We start from the raw sequence: 14,957 nt of genomic DNA on the forward strand, positions 1-14,957 counted from the left end.
TGATGGAGGTTCATGCTGTCTTGTAAGTGAGTTTTTTTGCAGGTCCGCCTTTGTGCATTCCAAATAATCCAAGCCATCCATGGCCAAAGTCTGCTCCGCAAATACAGCCTTGATAAGAACGTGAATAAGAAAACAAGGTTGCGCCGTCGACCAGATGACCTATTGTAGAAGTCGAGGCAAGGCGAGGCGAGGCATCACGTTCTTTGTCGTTGTAGGCAGCTTTGGGCATGATGAGTCAATCGCCACGGCCCAACCAACGTTGGTTGCGTTTGGAGTGGCACAGGCAGCGAGAGCGCCTCATGCTCGGTCGCCGTTTCAGCCCGCATCAGGGTGGACAGAATACGAACAACATGGAGACCATGGTGATGAAAAGAAGCATGCAAGATGTAACCAGTTTTCACTCAAAGGTGTGCAAATAATAAACGTCGCCTTCATCGCTGGTCGGATATTTTGGACTCTATTGCTTGTCCCACGAGCCTCGTGTCGGCACTTGTGTGGCTGCTCGCCCGCTCTGGCACGCCAAAGGGAGGATGAAGGGGGTCACCAGCACGCTGGATTCTGGGAGACGAATTTGGGCGCATGATGACGATGATGACGATGACGGTGATGACGATTTTGGGGGCCCCTCCATCCCATCCATCATTTCGTTTCGCTGCTGTTCCCTGTGCTTCGTTTTTCTTCACTCCTGGGAATTCCAGCCGCTCGTTGCTCAGCCGTTGACGTGTCGTTCCGCAACATGACGGCTCATATCGGGTCTAGTCAGGTTCAAGCATTCGAGGGAGGGAAAGGGAGGGGTTCTGATCTTATTGTCTCGAAAGTCTCGGGTCCGGGGGGGCTGACGAGGCTGCAGGGACTGACTGATAAGGGCACTATGCTTTCCAGGGCGGATTGTTGTTGATCGTAATTGGGCTTTGATTATGTTGGTTGAGTCTAGATACTGTGCTGCCGTTAGAAGTGAAGCTGGGCAACTCGCAACTCGTCGATAGCCAGGTAGGATCTGCAAAGGCAGTCTGCCAATTGGGCATCTTATCTAGCACGTGAGGCTGTCAATAAGAACTCATTCTACGCCTTGCCATGGGCAGCTGAGGCACTCTCGTCAAGGCTGAGGTGAGGATCCAGGCGATGACAACAATGCCTTCTTGCATCCCGTCCACTAACAGGCCGTGCCCACTGTGAGGGCGAAGGGGTGCCCTGGAACTTCAGTGGGACTCGACTCGACAGCTGGTGGGCAGTGCTTGCCAGTTGCGGTACGTACCGCGGCCACTGATTGCCTGTGCTTAACACTGCCAGAAGCCAGAGGAAGGGGGCAATGGAGCTCCAGGGCAGCCTTCAATGCCTCCACGTTTTCCACTCCCGCCCGTCGTCAACCAAAACTTGCCCAATCCCCCAACAACCCCCGAAGCCCGACTTGGACTTGGATCCTCTACCTAACTTACCTACCTACCTACCATCCGCCGTCCCGCAAAACCACTTCTTTTTTTCACCTTCTCCCCCCCGTGCAGTCACAGTCACCTTCTACTTGATTGAGCTCGCCAGCTTTTACCTTTGATAATTCTCCCCTTTTCCTTCACCGTCACTCCTACAGATTCCCGACTTTAGGTATGTTTGCGACCTCGTCTTGACCCCTTTCCTTTCCCCTGAGCGACGTCTGTCGCTGCACCTGTACCTGTTTGTTTGTGTTGTTGTGCCCTTTTGCCCCCCCCTCTGTCGTCATTGCCCCCCCCTCCCTCAGCGAAAGGAACACGCACCCATCAAATGCCCCTTTGGAGTCCTCGACGCCTTCAACCACCGCGCGAACAACGGAGCCTCATTTCCATCGTCGACGATATTCTCCGACAAGGCGTACGGTTACATGCTCAGAACGCTGCATCGCATCGCTTGTCCTGTCCCCTGCTGCCGCGCCTTTCCAGGAGCAGCTGTTTGAAACCCCCCCGCCACTGACGGGCCAAGCAAGAGCGGGGAGCCTCACCGAGTCGTTCGTCGCTCGCTGGCTCTAGCCACGCACTAACAGGCGGCGCGCAACTGCTTCTGCTTCTCCCTCTTCAATCGCCCATAAACTCCATCGACCCGTCGCCCCTCGTCACTTCGCTCCGTCATCTTTCATCGCCGCCTCGACTCATTCGCATATCCGCGCTGGTTCGATTCTTTCTTCGCTTCGCTTCCTTTGCGCCTGCCCTCTTTTTTTAACTTACCCACCTACCGCACCGCTTTGTTTACCTCTCGTCTGACAGCACCCCTTTTACTAACTCGCTTTGGAACCACAGTCGTCAAACACCGCCAAAATGGGTCACGAAGATGCTGTCTACCTGGCCAAGCTTGCTGAGCAGGCTGAGCGCTACGAGGGTATGTGTTGCATGTCGAAGAATTCAATCGACATCACCTTGCCTGCCTTTTTATCGATCGCGCGCTGACACTGGGCGCGCGCGCCTTCGCAGAGATGGTCGAGAACATGAAGATTGTCGCCTCCGAGGACCGCGATCTCACTGTTGAGGAGCGAAACCTTCTGTCCGTCGCCTACAAGAACGTCATTGGCGCTCGCCGTGCTTCTTGGCGCATAGTCACCTCCATCGAGCAGAAGGAGGAGTCTAAGGGCAACTCTTCTCAGGTCACCCTTATCAAGGAGTACCGACAGAAGATCGAGGCCGAGCTTGCCAAGATCTGCGACGACATCCTCGAGGTCCTTGACCAGCACCTCATTCCCTCTGCCAAGTCCGGCGAGTCCAAGGTCTTCTACCACAAGATGTAGGCGCATCCTCGATGGCCACCGCCGGCCGCTTGACCGCAACCCGTCATGTGCTGACCAGTCCTACAGGAAGGGTGACTACCACCGCTACCTCGCCGAGTTCGCCATCGGTGACCGCCGCAAGGACTCTGCCGACAAGTCTCTCGAGGCCTACAAGGCTGCTACTGAGGTCGCTCAGACTGAGCTTCCCCCTACCCACCCCATCCGCCTTGGTCTCGCCCTGAACTTCTCCGTCTTCTACTACGAGATCCTCAACGCCCCCGACCAGGCTTGCCACCTTGCCAAGCAGGCATTCGACGATGCCATTGCTGGTATGTCTCCGTGCCTACCGTTATCTTGATACCCTGCTGACTCTTATCGTACAGAGCTTGATACCCTGAGCGAGGAGAGCTACAAGGACTCCACGCTTATTATGCAGCTCCTCCGCGACAACCTTGTACGTTTTCCGCAATACCTGGCTCTCGATTACGAACGTGATGGCTAACATGTTGAACAGACCCTCTGGACCTCTTCTGAGGCCGAGACCTCTGCTGCTGGTCAGGCTGAGGCTCCCAAGGAGGAGGCTGCCGCACCTGCCGCTGACGCCCCCGCCCCCGCCGCCCAGGCTGAGGAGCCCAAGGCCGAGTAGAGTGACAAAGTATGATTGGTCTATGCAGGTGTCAGGTGGGCTGGTGTCTACGGAGTGGACGGAAGACCTCGTTTTTGATCAAGAGCTTCGGCATCGTTTCGGTACACAGACAAGCACCATGGAGGGGCTGACTTTTTCCACCAACGGGCTGGCAGGGGTCTTGAGGAGAGCACTTGGACGTTCTGCTTTTAGACTTTTAATGCGTTGACCGTCTGGACAATAAAAATACTAAAATTACTTTCAATACACGATGATACATGATTGGTGACAATGGGATTGGATATCTAGCCTCGAGGCATGTTGCATTCGGCAGGGATGTAGTGAACCATGGCTCTGGTCATGGGTTGTAGCTGCAAGGTAGGCTGTTACGGTTTCAGTCATGACAATGCACAAACAACATGGGTGTTTCTCTTGTGGAATGTTTCGGGTGTCAACTCTTTTTAGTGACATCATCTGAAGGCGGCGTCTCATCATCGTCAACATCCATGACAGCAAAGTGAACTCTCAGCCACAGGCTACAGTCTAGACATGCAACCACCAACTCCCCTTCGTCACTGACTTCCTCTAGATCCGTCTCTCGAAACACATAACTCCTCTCGTTTCCACAGCGGCAGGGACGATACCAGCACTCGTCATCCTCATCAAAGGCAAGGTCATCCAGATCGACGTTTTCTACGCCTGTCTGAAAGGCTGCGTCTCGACTTGCAGCACCAGCAGGGCGAGACACACGTAGGGCAGCGTCGTAGGCAGCCCGGGATGAAGGGCTGGAGAGAACATTGAGAGCAGTGGTGATTTGGTCAACGGTGAAGAAGTCTGAAGGATTTGAGGCGGCGACCTTGTCAGGATGGTTGCGGAGGAGGGCGCGGTGGTAGGCGCGCTTTATGAGTGGCGTGGGGTCTTGTTGTGTGTCGAGGAGGGTTGCTGTTAGGTTGAGGACTTGATAATGCGTCGCCGTGCCGGAGACGGCGGAAAAGTCTGTAGAAGATGCCATGGAGGTTGGCCTTGGGCTATAAGGGAAACATTGGGATATGAGGAAGTGGAGATGGCGGATTGTGTGAGTCTTGAATCTGAAAATCTTGGGATTTAGACATCTTGATATCACGTGACGGAGATGTGCCTAACAAGATGTTGAAAGGAAATAGGCCATTGACTTTCGTGAATGCTTGTTAGCATTGTGGTTTGCGATGGAGTTATTCGGCGCTGTCGTGGGAATGTTTTGCCTGGTAGTTATCGAGTGTCACTCTGGGGAAGGTGGAAAGACAGCACTGCTTGTTCCAAGACATGACACAAATCACCAAAGGAGAGGGGTTTTGTCGATGCGTAAAGTCGTTGCTTGAGACTGTTGCAGAGATTCTTGTACATAATAATACACGGGTACATGTACAGGTACGCCAAAGCAGGTCATTCCATCTCTCGTCGTCTCCTCTATTTGGGGAACTTTGTCCAGCCATATTTGCCCACCTGTCACGGGAGTTAGTATAATGAACAGAGTTGATATGAGTACTATGACTTGCCCTCTTCCAGCGCTTGATGAGGCTGGGCATATCCAACATGGCCTTTCTCCTCTGCTCCATCCTGGGTCATAGTTAGCAATTGTCCACTCCGGTATTGGCAATTGGGCCTCGTACTTGGCAATCATGTGTCGTTCGTGGATGTGACCCTTGACCTTTTGTCCCACACCAGTACCCTTCACCCTCAGACCGTGCTCGACCCGGTGAGCAAGACGGTACTCGGTGCCCTTGCGAGTGTCGGGAAGTAGGTCCTCGACGCCGTGCTCGCGGGCCATCTTGACCAGCTCAGCCTGGCGGCGTTGCGAGTAGACGGGGTCCTGCCACTTGCCCGTCACGGGGTGCTTGTAGAAGCGGAAGGGGTCCGGCCGGGACTCTTGGGAGGGTGTCTTGGGGCTCCCCTCGGGGACGATGGCGGCGGGGGGGTATCGGGCGAAGAAGCGCTGCAGGGGCGTTGGCAGCGACTTTGCCAGCTGGATGAGCTGCGAAGAGGATGCCATTGTGCTAGGGGCCGGTCAATCGCATGTCCCGCGGGGGAGAGGAAGGGGTCGATCGGTTTGAGATGGAGTCGTTGACTTTGAGGGCCTCTCCAATTGATCATGTCGAGGCTGACGTCCCAAGTTTTCGAGTGTGGGCCCACTTTTGACAGGCGGGTCATGATTGGTTGATGGGTTGCAGCCTCCAATGCTTAATTCTACAGCCTCGTCAACTCTAGCAACATCCATTTCAATCAGCCATCAGTCATCACTTACATTGGCGGGCGGTTGCCTGCTTTGATTCTTCTTCTCTCTCTTTCTTCTATTCATCTTCAAGACACACACAGAAACCATGCCTCTCGATATCGAAGAGATCCTACGAAAGAAAAAGGCAGCAGACGCCGCTGCCGCCAAGCCTAGGTTCATCCCCAAGGCCCAACGAGAGCGACTGGCAGCTGAAAAGGCCAAAAAGGAAGAAGAAGACAAGAAGCGCAAGGCCGCAGAGGACGCCCAACGACGACGCGAGGATGAACAGAAATGGGCTGCTCGACCAAACGGCTCATCATCAACGCCCAGCGAAGCAACGAATGGCTCCTCCTCGCGGGTGCCCACGGGGCCCAAAGCCATGAACCAAGAGAACGGTCGTGGAAGAGGGCGTGAAGGGAAAAAGGGAGACAAGGCGAACGCGGACAAGCGCTTAGCAGAGGACATCGAAGCGTCTCTGTTACGATCACGATATCTCGGCCCAGAAGTAAATCAACAGTCCAACTTTTCGGCAAAGAAGAAGCGGATGCGCACGACGGAGAGAAAGTTCAACTTTGAATGGGACGCCGACGAAGACACATCACGCGACAACGATCCCTTATACACGCGACAGAGCGCCAACCACAATGGATCCTTTGCTGGTGTTGGTGGCGAGTTTGACGAGGAGGCTGAAGAGCGAGCTCGTAAGCGCGCGAGGATGATTGAGCAGAGAGACCCGGAGAACGGAAAGGAGCGAGCCAAGGGATTCATGGAGGACTTCTTCCGAGCTCGCGACAGGGCTCGGGAGCGTGCGGACCGTACAGGTCTGGGCAAGCGGTGGACGGAGAAGTCGTTGGACGAGATGCGCGAGCGCGACTGGCGCATCTTCAAGGAGGACTTTGGTATTGCGACAAAGGGCGGCATGATCCCTAACCCCATGCGCAACTGGCGCGAGTCGAATCTGCCTCCTCGACTGCTCAGCGTCGTCGACCAGGTCGGCTATAAGGAGCCTACACCCATTCAGAGAGCTGCCATCCCCATCGCTCTCCAGGCTCGAGACCTCATCGGTGTCGCCGTTACCGGTTCCGGAAAGACGGCGGCTTTCCTTCTGCCGCTGCTGGTGTACATCTCTGACCTTCCACCTCTGGAAGATCACAACAAGAACGATGGCCCATACGCTCTTATCCTCGCCCCGACTCGAGAACTGGTCCAGCAGATCGAGACCGAAGCTAAGAAGTTTGCCGAACCCCTTGGCTTCCGCTGTGTGAGTATCGTCGGTGGTCACTCCCTCGAAGAGCAAGCATACGCCCTCCGCAACGGTGCCGAGATCATCGTCGCCACACCCGGTCGTCTGGTGGACTGCATTGAGCGTCGACTCCTGGTGCTTGGCCAGTGCTGCTACGTCATCATGGATGAGGCCGATCGCATGATCGATCTGGGCTTTGAGGAGTCGGTCAACAAGATCCTCGACGCCCTGCCCGTTTCCAACGAGAAGCCTGACACAGACGATGCAGAGAACGCGCAGCTAATGAAGCGCTACCTCGGCGGCAACGACCGCTACCGCCAGACCATGATGTACACGGCCACCATGCCTCCGGTCGTCGAGAAGATTGCAAAGAAGTACCTCCGTCGCCCGGCTGTCGTTACCATCGGAAACGCAGGTGAGGCTGTTGACACGGTTGAGCAGCGCGTCGAGTTTGTTTCAGGCGAGGACCGCCGCAAGAAGCGTCTTCAAGAGATTCTGTCTTCCGAGGCCTTTGCGCCCCCCATCATCGTCTTTGTCAACATCAAGCGCAACTGCGATGCTGTCGCGCGAGACATCAAGGCCATGGGATGGTCTGCCGTCACACTCCACGGTTCCAAGACTCAGGAGCAGCGAGAGGCCGCCCTGGCTTCGGTGCGTGCCGGACACACACAAGTACTGGTCGCCACCGATCTTGCTGGTCGTGGTATCGATGTCCCCGACGTTTCTCTCGTCGTCAACTTCAACATGGCCACCAACATCGAGAGCTACACCCATCGTATCGGTCGTACCGGTCGTGCCGGCAAGAGTGGTGTTGCAATCACCTTCCTGGGCAACGAGGATGCGGATAACATGTACGATCTGAAGCAGATCCTCAGCAAGAGCTCTATCTCAAAGGTGCCAGAAGAGCTGAGGAGACACGAGGCTGCGCAGTCGAGACCGGTACGCGGTGGAGGTGGTGCGGCGAGGAGAGAAAAGGAGGAAGCACCTGGGAAAGGAGGTTGGCAGTAATAATAGAATGACGCTTTTGTATGGATAGATTCAATGGGAACATGATGAAATCATTACTTGGCTGTGCTACAGTGGACCAGCATCGTCTACTCTTTGACATAACATACATTCATTTCCATTTCTCTTTTACTCTTTTTTCTACATGTCATCCGACAGCAGGTCTAGTATAACAGTCTTGTCTAGTCTACTCGAGCTTCAGCTGCTCAAACTGCTTGATGGTCTCCTCGAAGCTGGTGAGCTCCTGCTTGGCGTCGGCCAGCCTCTTCTGGTCCGTCTCGCGGATGGCGTCCGAGGCTTTCTCGAGGTATCCAGGGTCGTTGAGGATCTTCTCTTGCTTCTGGATGCTGCTTCGGGCCTTGTCCAGCTTCTTCTGCGCCTTGACGATCTCGGCGTCAATGTCGACGCGGCCCTTGACGTGAAGGAAGACAGCCGCCTCCGTAGACACGGGGTAGGCGACGCAGCCGGCCGGTCGAGTGGCATCGGGCGACAGGATCTCGACACCCTTGATGCCCTTGCCGCTGAGGGTCTTGATGGAGGCGACCTGCTCCTTGACAGTAGCCAGGGAGGTGTCGTTGTAGGCCTGGATGATGACTATAAAGCAGTTAGCACCTTGATCATAGTTAAAGATTGATTACTTACCCTCGACATCATCCTTGAGGGCATACTCGGCCATCAATGATCGAGTGGCCTTGACACAGCCCAGAACAAGCTCGTAAGCACGCTCAGACTCAGGGTCGTCAAGCTCCTCAGTGTAGGTGGGGTACTTGGCAACCATGATAGACTTGGTCTCGTCCTCGGGTCTCCGGGGCATTCGCTGCCACATCTCCTCAGTGATGAAGGGCATGAAGGGGTGGATCATGGTCAGGGCAGCCTCGAGAGCCGTATACAGGGTCTGGATGGCCGAGTTTCGCTCCTCCTCGGTACCATCTCGGATGATAGACTTGGAGTTCTCGATGTAGACATCGCAAAGCTCGTTGTACCAGTAGCGGTAGACGATGAGCGTCGACTTGGAGAACTCACGGTCCTCAAGAGCCTTGTTGATATCCTTGGCAGCGGTGTTCATCTTGTGGAGGATCCATCGCTCGGCCAGAGTCTTGCCGCGGGCAATACCCGACTTGGAGGGAGTAAAGTCCTGAGGAAGACTTCCAAGGACGTACTTGGTCGCCTGGAAGATCTTGTTACAGAACTTTCGGTATCCGTGGATGATCTTGACGTCCAGGTTGATATCTCCACCACCAGTGGTGGCGTTGATCATGGTGAAGCGCAGAGCATCGGCACCACACTGGGGGATACCATCAGGGAAGGCAGTCTTCTGGTACTTGGTGGCCTTGGCGACCTCGCTGGGGTGCAGGTTGCCTTGCAGGAGCTTCTCGTGGAGGTAATCCAGCTGGACACCGGCAATGACATCCAGGGGGTCAACGACATTACCCAGACTCTTGCTCATCTTCCTGCCCTCGGAATCTCGGACAAGACTGTGGCAGTAGACCTCCTTGAAGGGGATATCGCCCGTCATCTTGAGTCCGAGCATGATCATTCTGGCGATCCAGAAGAAGAGAATATCCCAACCGGTCTCCAGGACGGATGTGGGGTACAGGGTCTCGAGGTCATGGGTCTTGTTGGGCCAACCCAGTGTGCTGAAGGGCCAAAGACCAGAAGAGAACCAGGCTATTTATGCGGTCAGTTTTAATATCCAATAATATTTCACGGGCAACTCACTGTCGAGAACATCCTCATCACGCTGAAGAGTAAATGTCTTGCCGGGCAGGGCAGCCTTGGCCTTCTCCTCGGCCTCTTGCTCAGTCCGGCCAGCGAACCAGAGCTTTTCCTCAGGGATATCTCCAGCGCCTCCTTCAATCTTGGCAAAGTAGACAGGGCACTGATGACCCCACCAGAGCTGTCGGCTGATACACCAGTCGTTGATATCCTCGAGCCATCGGTAGTAGCTCTTCTCAGCAGACTCGGGGCGGATCTTGATGCGGCCGTCTCGGACAGCAGCAAGAGCGGGCTCGGCCAACTCCTTCATGCGAACCCACCACTGAGGCTTCATAAGAGGCTCAATGACGTCCTTGGACTTTTCACACAGAGGGACCTTCATAGCGTTGTCCTTCTTGTCGACGTACAGACCCTTGGCCTTCAGGGCATCCTGGATGGTGTAACGGACGTCGAATCGCTTCTGGCCCTTGTAGGGACCGGCGTTCTCGTTCATGAGACCATCATCGGTCAAGATGTTGATAAACTCGAGGTTGTGCTTCTGGCCGAGGGTGAAATCGTTGGGGTCGTGGGCAGGGGTAAGCTTGACGGCACCAGTTCCGAACTCCATATCGACATACTCGTCGGCGATGATAGGGAGCTTGCGACCCTCGATAAAGGGGTGAATGGCAGTCTTGCCGATGAGGTGCTTGTACCTGTCGTCCTTGGGGTGAACAGCGATACCGGTATCACCCAGCATGGTCTCGATACGGGTAGTGGCGACCTCGACGAGCTCGTCGGATCCCTCAATGGGGTACTTGAAGTGGACAATAACACCAAACTCGACTTTCTTGTCGTAGCCAGGGACATCGAGGAGTGTTCGGCCAGTCAGCTCCTTGTTGGCGACCTCGAGGTTAGACAGGGCAGTGTTGAGCTTTGTGCACCAGTTGACAAGTCGGTTCGCACGGTAAATGGTACCCTCCTCGTGAAGCTGGACCCAAGTCTCAGTAACGGCCGCGGACAGGTTAGCGTCCATGGTGAAAGCCTCTCGGCTCCAGTCGAAAGAACCTCCCAGGCTGGTCAGGGCCTTGTTGATGCGCTTGTGGTACTCATCCTTCCACTGCCAGACAGTGTCGACAAACTTGGCTCGGCCAAGATCGTGTCGGGTCTTGCCCTCCTTTCTCCAGAGCATGTTCTCGACGACGCTCTGAGTCGAGATACCAGCGTGATCGCAGCCAGGCAGCCAGAGAGTGGTCTTGCCCTGCATTCGGTTCCATCGAACCATGAGATCCTGGAGAGAGTCACCGAGAGCGTGACCCATGTGCAGGGCACCAGTGACGTTGGGAGGAGGGTGGACAATGACGAAGCTGCCCTCGTCCTTGACCTTGCCATCAGGCTTGAACTCAGGCTTGAAGAAGCCCTCCTTCTCCCACCAGCTGTACCATGCCGACTCGACGGCAATGGGGTTGTAAGCCTTGAAATGGGGGTCCTCGAACGATCGGATTCGCTTCTTGTCACCCTCGGGGGTGTCCTCGACGTATTCGGGGAGGGGTTCCTCCTCGACCTTCTTCTCCTTGGGCTTCTTCTCCTTGGCTGGCTTAGGGGCGCTCGCGGCGGCCTTTGCCTTCTTGGCCTCGAACTTGGCCTGCTTCTCGGCCTTCTTGCGCTCCTTCTCCACTGCGCCATCATGTTAGACCATCTGGGGTCGAAATCGGTTCGGGGAGGCTTCACATACACTCCTTGGCAGTCTTCACCTTGGCACCGCCCTCGACACCGGCATCAGCGCCTGAGGCATGAACGGGGGCAGCAGACTCGGTGATGCTCTTCTTCTCCTCGGCGGGGACGGCTGGAGGGGTACTGGTAGCGTCTTCAAGGCCCTCGCTGGCGCCGACTATACGATTCCAATGTTAGTCACACCCTAAACATATCCCCATTCGCAGTTCTCATCCTTACTGGGGTTTCCTCGGCCGCTGTTCGTCGCCATGGTGACTCGCGTGGTTGTCAAGTTTCTACTTGGTCTTGGGGAAGCAGATCGCACGCGAAGTGCTTGAACCGCGAGTCGTCTAAACGTCGTGCCGGAGATGACTGAGTGAAGCCCGTTGCTTTGGGGCTTCAGACACTGTCGCACGCCGGGAATTGACTTTAATAGAGAGAAAAGAGCAAAGATGACTCAGAGTCGAGCCTCGTTGCTACGATTCAAGACGGTTTGGTTTGTAAATTTGAGTCATGGCCATCCAGAACGAATATCGGAAGGTGGGTTGTACCCCGCGTAGTGTGGCGTTTGTGGCGGTGCACACATGGCTGGAGCTCTGGTGCTGGTGGTCATGTTTTCCACCCACGTCTTGACATTGAACGACTGTATTCATGCTGTGTTTCAGTGGATCTTGTCTGTCCATATACTTATTTTGAGCCTGTTGAAACTGGTCCTTGTTACTCTCCTTTGCCCTGTTTCTTCAAAGTCTCTGCCTTGATGGCCTTCAGGCTAGCTTTGAGAGCTCACACGAGCCGAACATTGTGTAGTATCACAGCCGGCTCTAGAAGGGCATATTCAACAAGCAATGGCTCAAAATATTTCACAGTAAACTTGGGCTCTAAACAAAAGGTGACACAATTCTGAAGGAATTACCTATTTGCAATGAGCTAACTTCATCCTAGGACCTCGCTGCCTTGCTACAAAGCGTGAAGCCGCAAATCAAGCTGTCTAACCCCAGTCGTCATGACGCAGCAGTTATTCTGGCCACGCCAGAGTATGCCCGATGGCTGGAGGAGGATGGCTTCATGGCAGAGTTTGTAGAGCTTCTCTCGGGCTCTGAAAAGATGGAGCAGTTTCACATTCTTGGTGCTGTGGTTGACCATGTTGCTCCGCCTATTCCGGCAAACAAGCCCATCCAGGGCCTGTCCATCCTCCGCGGCTCTGTCAGCTCTATCCTTCCGGAACTCTGGAGTGAGGCTCCTCCAAAGGCGAGGGAGGATGCGAACAAGGTTGCGGCTTTGACGTTTGACCTCGGCAACCCCCACCTCACTGTTCCTTTGACAAATACCACTTTCCAGAACCACAAGACGTCGACTCTTATTGCAAGCCGATACGACCTATCTCAAGACTCTCCAAAGCTTTTGCAGAAGACGGAAAAGCACTGGCAGCAGGTGACTCTTCCACTCAGAGAGCAGCTCCCTTCGATCAAAGACCTTGAGATCTGGGCTCCCCTGGTACCCCTGACTCAACCACGTGTGGTGACGGAAAGCTTTGGCAACATTGTGAGGCGAGTCAATGTCGATGACGAATCAGTTCCTGCTTCAAATGAGCTCGAGCCAGCAGTCGACGAATTGCATAGTCGGAAGTCCAACCTGGTTCAGTCACCTATGGGCATCTGGGCTGTCATCACGCCTCCTACGTTTGCTCAAGTGGGAAGCAATGTCTCCCACTCTGCCGACCCAGATCCGGAGGCGACGTTTGATGAGAATCTCAACATTACAGACTTGGTGGCCTCGACATCTAGTCATCTACATAGGCTATACGGGCAAGGGGGTCGACTATATCAGATCTGTACGTCCTTTCTACTTGAACAATTCCAAACTAAGTGCTAACATGAGTAGTGAGCGGTGGTGGCGGTTGGGGCGCAAAGAAGGGCTTGCTGTCACTTGATCCTCAACGGACTCACTTTGCCCTGTCTGAAGAAGAGGAGATGCAAAGGTTCATCCAGGCCATGGACGGCGGCAACTTTGTTCCTGTGGGCTCCAAGATCCAGTTCTTCGTGTCGACAGAGACTTCAGCGACGGAAGCATCTGGAACTCCCGCCCCTGGAGTAGTGTTTGGAACTGCCAGCAGGGTCCAAGACTCGATAGACGCCGAGTCCGAGACGGTCGTCTTGGAGAATCACTTTGGCGCGCTCTCAAATGACGGAATCTTTGTCACCTCGTCGGACGCTGCCGCCGAGACGACGCCAGGCTATAACAACGACTGGAAGCTCAACGTGCCAAACTCTCGGATCTTTGTCGCCGACAAAGAGTAGGATCTGGATGGCTGGTTTGTGGTGTTTCTCGCTTGGTGCGCGTGCACGTGTATACTTGAGATGTGTAATTACTCCCCCTTCTAATATCTAGACGATGCTGCCAACTCTACCCTGATGAATACATACCCCATCTACTCTTGACCTGACCTTCTTTTCTTTTGTAATCCCTCTGATGCTACCGCTGCAACATCCTCCAGCGTCGTCCCCCTCTTTCTCTTCCCGACCTTCTCGCTTCCAAGTACCTCATCCTCCGCAATGCCCTTGTATACACCAGCGGCGCCCTGGAACAGCTCCTTTCCCCACCCCCCCTCTTCACCCATAGTGTCAGCAATCTCTTCCATTTCTCTGACCCAGCGGTACGCCTTGGGCGGCATATTTGGCACAGATTTGTCGGCGAGGGCGAGGTGCGTAGGAAGGCCTTTAGCCATCTCGTCTCGCAGAACATCCGCAACACCGAGGCTGTGTGCAGTTGTGAATGACTGAGTAGCTATGGCTATAAAGCCTTTAGACATGGCAGCGAAGCACATCTTGAGCCCGCTCGCGGCGCCGATGTTGGGGGAGATGGGGTTCATGTTTAACACTGAAATAAGAGTATCGCCGTAAGGGAGGGCCGAGAGAGATTCTGGCCCAGATATGGGAAGTCTTGGGCGTATCCAGTCGGAATAGTCGTTGTTGCTGGAAGCTTTGGATCCGCCATCGGTGGGAGTTGTCCGTTTTGGAGGACCTCCTAGGATGCATCCATCGATGAAGCGGACGGGGACCTCGGATTTCTCGAGAAGCGCTGCGATTGTCTTTGTACTTGATGGCGAAACTGCATTTAGATCGACAAAGTATAAATCTTCTCTTCTCTTGGACTTTGAGAGCGCATCCACGATGCGTCGTGCCGTAGCCTCGGCATCTCGTGGGGGCACGACAGAGAGTATCACTGAACACTCTTCCACCAGGTCAACATCGGTCTCGAGCAGTTCCACATTGACTTCCCGGGCGCGATCAATGGTATCTTGACTGTCGTGTTTGTAAGTTTCCTGCCTCTTGCCGAGTGGTAGGTATATCCTACCTTCTACCCGAGCAATTCGTCGCAACAGCAAAGTTGTGAGCAACGAGCAGGTTGGCGATGCCAGCACCCATGTCGCCTATGGACAGCAGCCCAATTTTGGCAATAGGACCGTCTTTGCTTGACATATTATTATGGCAATTCACGCTGACGTATGAATATTAATCTGAGGTTGACACGGAAAGTTTCATCCGATGTCGTTTATGATGTCGGTCTCAGGGAAACGTGATCACCAGGTTCATGCAAGGTCCAAGTTTATTGTTAAGAGATGTTTACGAGCGGGGAATTAGCCGCATACACCCTCAAGTATCAGGTTCGAACTGCCCTCATTCTTGTCAGGATATGGCGCAAT

The 14,957-nt window shown here is 54.5% G+C and overlaps 6 protein-coding genes across 6 annotated transcripts; 3 read left to right on the top strand and 3 right to left on the bottom strand.

Moving 5' to 3' along the window:
* Positions 1-1,405: 1,405 nt before the first annotated feature.
* Positions 1,406-3,635, top strand: NECHADRAFT_60151 (uncharacterized protein). The gene is made up of 6 exons (XM_003051677.1): positions 1,406-1,599; positions 2,265-2,343; positions 2,436-2,742; positions 2,813-3,054; positions 3,109-3,179; positions 3,240-3,635. The coding sequence occupies exons 2-6, from the start codon at positions 2,283-2,285 to the stop codon at positions 3,369-3,371; spliced, it is 813 nt and encodes a 270-aa protein (XP_003051723.1). The 5' UTR covers positions 1,406-1,599; positions 2,265-2,282; the 3' UTR covers positions 3,372-3,635.
* Positions 3,636-3,655: 20 nt separating this feature from the next.
* Positions 3,656-5,427, bottom strand: NECHADRAFT_100084 (uncharacterized protein; the record flags this gene model as incomplete). The annotated part of the gene is made up of 4 exons (XM_003052121.1): positions 5,000-5,427; positions 4,833-4,946; positions 3,931-4,378; positions 3,656-3,733 (listed from the first exon to the last, which is right to left on the bottom strand). The coding sequence occupies exons 1-4, from the start codon at positions 5,377-5,379 to the stop codon at positions 3,656-3,658; spliced, it is 1,020 nt and encodes a 339-aa protein (XP_003052167.1). The 5' UTR covers positions 5,380-5,427.
* A 280-nt stretch (positions 5,428-5,707) lies between these two features.
* Positions 5,708-7,852, top strand: NECHADRAFT_92729 (uncharacterized protein; the record flags this gene model as incomplete). The annotated part of the gene is made up of 1 exon (XM_003051678.1): positions 5,708-7,852. One exon carries the CDS (start codon positions 5,708-5,710, stop codon positions 7,850-7,852), a length of 2,145 nt encoding a protein of 714 aa, XP_003051724.1.
* A 184-nt stretch (positions 7,853-8,036) lies between these two features.
* Positions 8,037-11,525, bottom strand: NECHADRAFT_79078 (uncharacterized protein; the record flags this gene model as incomplete). Its single annotated transcript, XM_003052122.1, has 5 exons — positions 8,037-8,443; positions 8,492-9,517; positions 9,569-11,218; positions 11,277-11,432; positions 11,495-11,525. The coding sequence occupies 5 exons, from the start codon at positions 11,523-11,525 to the stop codon at positions 8,037-8,039; spliced, it is 3,270 nt and encodes a 1,089-aa protein (XP_003052168.1).
* A 486-nt stretch (positions 11,526-12,011) lies between these two features.
* Positions 12,012-13,551, top strand: NECHADRAFT_38509 (uncharacterized protein; the record flags this gene model as incomplete). Its single annotated transcript, XM_003051679.1, has 3 exons — positions 12,012-12,143; positions 12,197-13,085; positions 13,136-13,551. The coding sequence occupies 3 exons, from the start codon at positions 12,012-12,014 to the stop codon at positions 13,549-13,551; spliced, it is 1,437 nt and encodes a 478-aa protein (XP_003051725.1).
* A 69-nt stretch (positions 13,552-13,620) lies between these two features.
* On the bottom strand, positions 13,621-14,752 carry NECHADRAFT_68400 (uncharacterized protein). The gene is made up of 2 exons (XM_003052123.1): positions 14,609-14,752; positions 13,621-14,556 (listed from the first exon to the last, which is right to left on the bottom strand). The coding sequence occupies exons 1-2, from the start codon at positions 14,731-14,733 to the stop codon at positions 13,683-13,685; spliced, it is 999 nt and encodes a 332-aa protein (XP_003052169.1). The 5' UTR covers positions 14,734-14,752; the 3' UTR covers positions 13,621-13,682.
* Between the last annotated feature and the right edge of the window lie 205 nt (positions 14,753-14,957).

Source organism: Fusarium vanettenii (assembly GCF_000151355.1).
Source record: "Fusarium vanettenii 77-13-4 chromosome 4 genomic scaffold NECHAsca_3_chr4_2_0, whole genome shotgun sequence".
In the NCBI taxonomy this organism is placed as follows: domain Eukaryota; kingdom Fungi; phylum Ascomycota; class Sordariomycetes; order Hypocreales; family Nectriaceae; genus Fusarium; species Fusarium vanettenii.

What these genes read in the sequence shown, in the direction of transcription:
- NECHADRAFT_60151 (XM_003051677.1), top strand. Translation starts at nt 2,283, where the DNA reads ATGGGTCACGAAGATGCTGTCTACCTGGCCAAGCTTGCTGAGCAGGCT. An exon ending in GCAGGCTGAGCGCTACGAGG is followed by an intron (nt 2,344 to 2,435) that starts GTATGTGTTGCA and finishes GCGCCTTCGCAG; the next exon opens with AGATGGTCGAGAACATGAAG. An exon ending in ATTCGACGATGCCATTGCTG is followed by an intron (nt 3,055 to 3,108) that starts GTATGTCTCCGT and finishes CTTATCGTACAG; the next exon opens with AGCTTGATACCCTGAGCGAG.
- NECHADRAFT_68400 (XM_003052123.1), bottom strand. Translation starts at nt 14,733, where the DNA reads ATGTCAAGCAAAGACGGTCCTATTGCCAAAATTGGGCTGCTGTCCATA. An exon ending in ACGAATTGCTCGGGTAGAAG is followed by an intron (nt 14,557 to 14,608) that starts GTAGGATATACC and finishes CAAACACGACAG; the next exon opens with TCAAGATACCATTGATCGCG.